This window comes from Coenobita brevimanus, chromosome 59, assembly GCF_032717465.1.
Source record: "Coenobita brevimanus isolate Jiangsu-jjx chromosome 59, ASM3271746v2, whole genome shotgun sequence".
Lineage (NCBI taxonomy): Eukaryota > Metazoa > Arthropoda > Malacostraca > Decapoda > Coenobitidae > Coenobita > Coenobita brevimanus.
Genome location: NC_137012.1, coordinates 20,921,107 through 20,926,414, shown reverse-complemented (window position 1 = coordinate 20,926,414; position 5,308 = coordinate 20,921,107). Strand labels below are relative to the sequence as shown.

General features: G+C 49.2%; 1 protein-coding gene across 1 annotated transcript; it reads left to right on the top strand.

The window, feature by feature from the left end:
• Positions 1-1,298: 1,298 nt before the first annotated feature.
• LOC145402922 (uncharacterized) lies at positions 1,299-4,767 on the top strand. The gene is made up of 3 exons (XM_080274819.1): positions 1,299-2,733; positions 2,972-3,484; positions 4,391-4,767. The coding sequence occupies exons 1-3, from the start codon at positions 1,299-1,301 to the stop codon at positions 4,765-4,767; spliced, it is 2,325 nt and encodes a 774-aa protein (XP_080130945.1).
• Positions 4,768-5,308: the final 541 nt, after the last annotated feature.

The following is a 5,308-nucleotide window of genomic DNA, read 5'->3' as shown; positions in this document are numbered from 1 at the left end:
AACACTATCCCCTTAACTTCCCCTTAGAGGCAATTCTGCGTCACCATCAAGTAGAAGAAGCAAAGAGGTGTGATGTTAAAGGTGAGCCTACAAGACAGGTTCTAATCACCCTCCGCGGTCCTGTCCCAGACTCTCTGAACCTCAAAACATGGGGCAATTATGACCTCCGCCCCTACACCCCCGAGCCATTACGCTGCTTCACCTGTCAGCGATATGGACACCACCAGTCCACATGTCACCGTCCACCGACATGCGCTCTTTGCAGCGGCCGCCACCCGACTCAGAATTGCCTTGACAAATTTAAGGCCAAACAATCGGTACAAGCAAAATGCCCAAATTGCCATGGACAACATCATGCATGGAACAAATCTTGTCCAGTAAGGAAAGCCATAATTCAAAAGAGCTTTCACAAAAACCAACCCAGTCCTCAGGTCAAACAAAACTTCACACCCGCCCCTCTAGGTACACATTCCAATAGGGGCAGCAAAACAGAGTCTCCAACCCACAACCCCTCACATCAGATAACTTTCCACATCTGCCAACCCCACACAGAAATTCCTCCAACGCCTCCGGCAATCACCGAGCCCCCCCCACACAACCCCCCACCACTACCTCCAACCCACCACCATCACCACTTCCACCCTCACTCAAACATGCCTGCACCCAAACCTCCGCCTCAGCCCAAACCCAAATACACCCGACAACCTCCACCCAGCCCCCGCAACCAACCACCTTCAGTAGTGACGACCTGCTCAAAATCACGTTCAACATCGCTCAAGCTTCACTCTTCTCCAACCTCATGGGAATACCTGTGCCAGCCCCAGAAATAAACAAAATCTTCAACAACGCCATTGCAACCTTCCACAATCACTCCACAACCCCCGACACCCACACCGAGTCCCTGCAACACCCCCCCGCACCCACACCAACACTGCCAGAAAACCCACTAACCACTAACACACACTCCACAGAACGACACACTGCACATGACACGCCACTTACACAACAGCAATACAATACACCACTGCACCATGACACACACTCAGACGCGCAGCACCGCTCAAGATCAAAAAGCCGTCGCGTACCCGACTCTCACAAGAACTCCAACACTACACGCACATCACACACATCCCCTCTCCATCCCCAGCCAGATCACACCATAAACAACGCACACCTACACCTACACATGACACTACAAACACAGACAACAGAAACAACAGCTCACACTCACGCTCCCCACTAACAAGACGCACCCCACCCTCACAAACAACATCAGACTCAGAAATGCTAACACTAACATGGACAGACTCAGACACATAAACACTCCAACACCCACCCCCCCAACCCCCCGTCACCCCCCCAACCCCCCTCACATCAAAATATTGCAATGGAACATACAGGGAGCATCCAACAAACGCTCTCTGCTAGAGGAGGCTGCGCACACAGGCCAAATAGACATCTTCCTTCTTCAGGAGACCCTCACCCCTGTCCGTAAACCACTAAAACTCAGAGGTTTCACCTCATTCAACCTCCCTTACTCCCCAAGAGGTCCTCGCGGTTCCACCATCTTAGTTAAAAACCACATACCCGCCAAACCTATACTCCCTTTGCCTGCTTGTGGGGAAGACGTGGAATTTCAGGGCTGCGCCATTACCCTTGCAAACACTCAACTGCACATCTACAATGCTTACCGCCCCCACAATGCAACACTAAATCTTGACGAAGTGCTCACCACCGCCACAACAGACCACATATTTCTAGGAGGCAATCTTAATGCCCACCACCCTCGCCTCGGGTCCAGAACAACAAACCAAACAGGCCGCCACATTGCGGCGGTACTAGACAACACACCAGAGATCACGTTACTCAACAATCCCCAAACACCCACCCATTTAAGAGGGGGCAGACTCGATTTATCATTCATCACTGAAAATATAGCAAACCTCACCAAATGGGAAATTCACCCTACCCTCACCTCAGACCACCACGCCATCATATGTTCTATTAATCTAGCCAAACTACCCAAACCCCCAGACTCCGCCCCAAAATGGAACACAAAGAAGGCAGACTGGCGCCGGTTCACCACTATCTTAGAAGATCTATGCTCCTTTGAGCCCCCTACCAACCTAGAAGATCACACTTCTATGCTTACAAATGCCTTCCACGCCGCAGCTGAGCAAGCCATTCCAACCACCACCCCCCTTATAAAACATCACAAGGACCATTGGTATTACAATGACAGGGTCAAGGAGCTAAATAAGAGACTAAATAGAGCTAAAAAAATTCATAGAGCAAACCTAACTCCTGAAAGCAGAAGCTACCTACAGTCTGTTATAAGACATACCACCGCTGAAAAGAACTCTATAAAAGAACAAAGCTGGCTAGACTGGTGCAAAACACTAGACGCCCATTCATCTACCAGCAACATATGGAAAAAACTAAGATCAGTTTACAACCCCCGCCCTCCAACCCACCCAGACCCTCAAGGGGAAGCCGAAAGACTTGCAGCAACTTTCGCATCAAGAACATCCCCAGCCCAACTCCCAACACTAACAAGAAACCAGCAAGACATCCTACACCTAACAAGAACCCAACAAATTACAGAGAGCAAAAACTCCCCATCCCCCTCCGACCACTATTTCACCCTTGAAGAACTAAACCACGCCCTAAAAACCAGTTCAGATACAGCCCCTGGACCCGACGGCATCACATATTCAATGATTAATCACACAGGCATCATTGCAAGAAACGCCCTACTTGACCTCCTAAATCATTCATGGAGACTGGGAAGGCTTCCCACACAATGGAAAGAGGCAATAATACACCCCATCCCCAAACCCCTTGATCCTCAGACTTTCAGGCCAATTTCCCTCCTCAGTTGTTTGAGTAAAACCGCCGAAAGACTTGTCAAACGCCGCCTAGACTGGGTCTCTCCCCCCCCCACACAGTCACCTCTTTGCATTCACAAAAGGAAAAGGCACGGCGGAGTGCCTTAGCTCTTTTATCTCTGAGCTGAGAGGAGGCAAAGGCCTAGCAATTTTCATAGACCTAGAAAAAGCCTTTGAGCTGGCATGCCCTGAGGCTATCCTCGCCACCCTTACAAACAAGGGTGTTAAGGGTCGTCTCATGCGCTGGCTGGAGGACTTTTTCTCAGGTCGAAAAGCAAAAGTGCGCTTTCAAGGACACCTGTCGGAAGCGCACCAGCATATCAATGGAACTCCCCAGGGTAGCATCATTAGCCCGACTTTGTTCAACACCCTTGTAGAATGCCTCCTACACCTTAACCTGGGGCAGGGGACCCGTCTCCTATGTTACGCTGATGATCTTACCCTGGTAGTTTATGGGGGACGCTATGCACAAAGAGCGCAAAAAGCACTTGACACCCTACACAATAAATGCAGAGACCTGGGACTAAAAATCAACCCACGGAAAACCAAGGCTCTCCCTATTAGAATCCCTACACCACCAAGCCAGCTTCTCCTAGGTACATTCCCCATTGACTATGTTAACACTCACATTTTTCACAAATACCTGGGAGTGTATTTTGACAAAAGCCTAACCTTTAATAAAGAATTCAACACCTCAGGGATATCACTAAACTCAGACTCAATGCTCTCTGGTCTATAGCAAGAAAGGGGGAAGGAGCATCTTATAAAGTACTGCGTCTATTCTATATACAAGCCATACGCTCAATAGTGGACTACGCAGCCCCAGCACTACCTTCCATCTCTCCAAACCTAGTAAATAAATTAGAAGTCATTCAAAATGAGGCTCTTAGGACAATGATGGGTTCCCCCATGTGGACCCGCCTCTGTAACTTACGAATGGAATGTAACATGGAGTCCTTACACCTAAGAATTCAGGCAAGGGTAGCTAATTTAACAGTCAAATTAGCTCCACAAAGGCTCTACCCTCCCCATTCTTACAAGACTGACGGCAGCAGCTAACCTGCATCCCGACCTACTCACAAACAGTTGGAGTCATTGCGCTGCCAAAGCCATCCTTAAATACAACATTACTCCCTTCCTAAACCTCCCCCCAGACAGGCCTAGCGAGGCATATCACCCTCTCCCACCCTGGAGCCCCCCCCTATTTAGACTCATTATCGCCAGTTCTCCACCCAAAGCCTCAACTCCCACTCAACAATTAAGACAAGAGAGCCTTAGGCGAATCGCCTCCCTTACAACCCCATATAAACCGCGAACACTCGTACGGTTTAAGGATCACAGACGGAGCCTCCACCCTTCAATCAGAACTTGTAGCAATTCTAACAGCAATGGATGATGCCCTCGAAATCAATCCCAACTCCAACATCATCATCCACACTGACTCGGTTAGCGCCATACAAACATTAAAAAAACAGACGCACACAGACAACATCCACTTATAGCTGCAGCCCAAGAAATCCGCAATGCAGGAGGCACAATAACAATACATTGGGTACCGAGTCATGTTGGTATTGCGGGCAACGAACAGGCAGACCAACTCGCTAAAATCGCTACAGAATATCCCTTCGTACAAGTTGACATACCCATGAGCTTCAGCCAAACTAAAAACTCCATCAAGACCCAGGCAGCCGCACTCAATAAAAGGGAACATGAAGAACAAGTTTCAGCGGGATCCCCCTCTGCCGTCTGGTATGCCAACACCACCAACTATAAGCCCCTTCCCGCTGCTCATGACATAAACAGTAAAACCCTTAAACAACTGAGGCGACTCAGACTGGGCTACAAAAACTTTGCACAAATACAAGGAGACGACAATTGAATGCGATCACTGCAGTACTAACACCTCCTTCCCGCTCCTCCACTACATCCTCAGCTGTCTTGCCACTAACAAGCTTCATAGACCCGCCATCCCCCACAACCCAGATATGCCACGCGTAAATATAACTCCCCAACTAGAAGCAAATCTCAGACTGACAGCCTCTACTGTCCTTTCCACCACGCCCCACTCCACCCTGATAGATACAGTTCATCGCTTCCCTCCCCCTCCCTAACGTCGCTCACACCGTTAATCCCCTCCCCCCCCCTTCCTCCTCCTCTACTGTCACCTGCGCGTTTGTGCCTGCATGCGGGGAGGTTTTCACACATCGTCGTGTGCAGGCGCAGGACATGCCGGTGACCTATATTCACTAAAAAAAAAAAAAAAAAAAAAAAAAAAAAACAGAATCACTCCGTGATATCTGCCCCCTCATTAAGTCAATCAAGCCCACCTACATCTTCAGACACAAGCTCCGACTGGGCTATTACAAGGTCCGGCCCTCTCTATAGGAGAGGAAAACGCAACGAACGAACGAGGGAAAAGG

Coding starts and splice junctions, on each gene's coding strand:
- LOC145402922 (XM_080274819.1), top strand. CDS start 1,299: ATGGACAGACTCAGACACATAAACACTCCAACACCCACCCCCCCAACC. Junction 2,734..2,971: donor TTCAATGATTAATCACACAG/GCATCATTGCAA, acceptor CATTCACAAAAG/GAAAAGGCACGGCGGAGTGC. Junction 3,485..4,390: donor ACCAAGCCAGCTTCTCCTAG/GTACATTCCCCA, acceptor ATCCACTTATAG/CTGCAGCCCAAGAAATCCGC.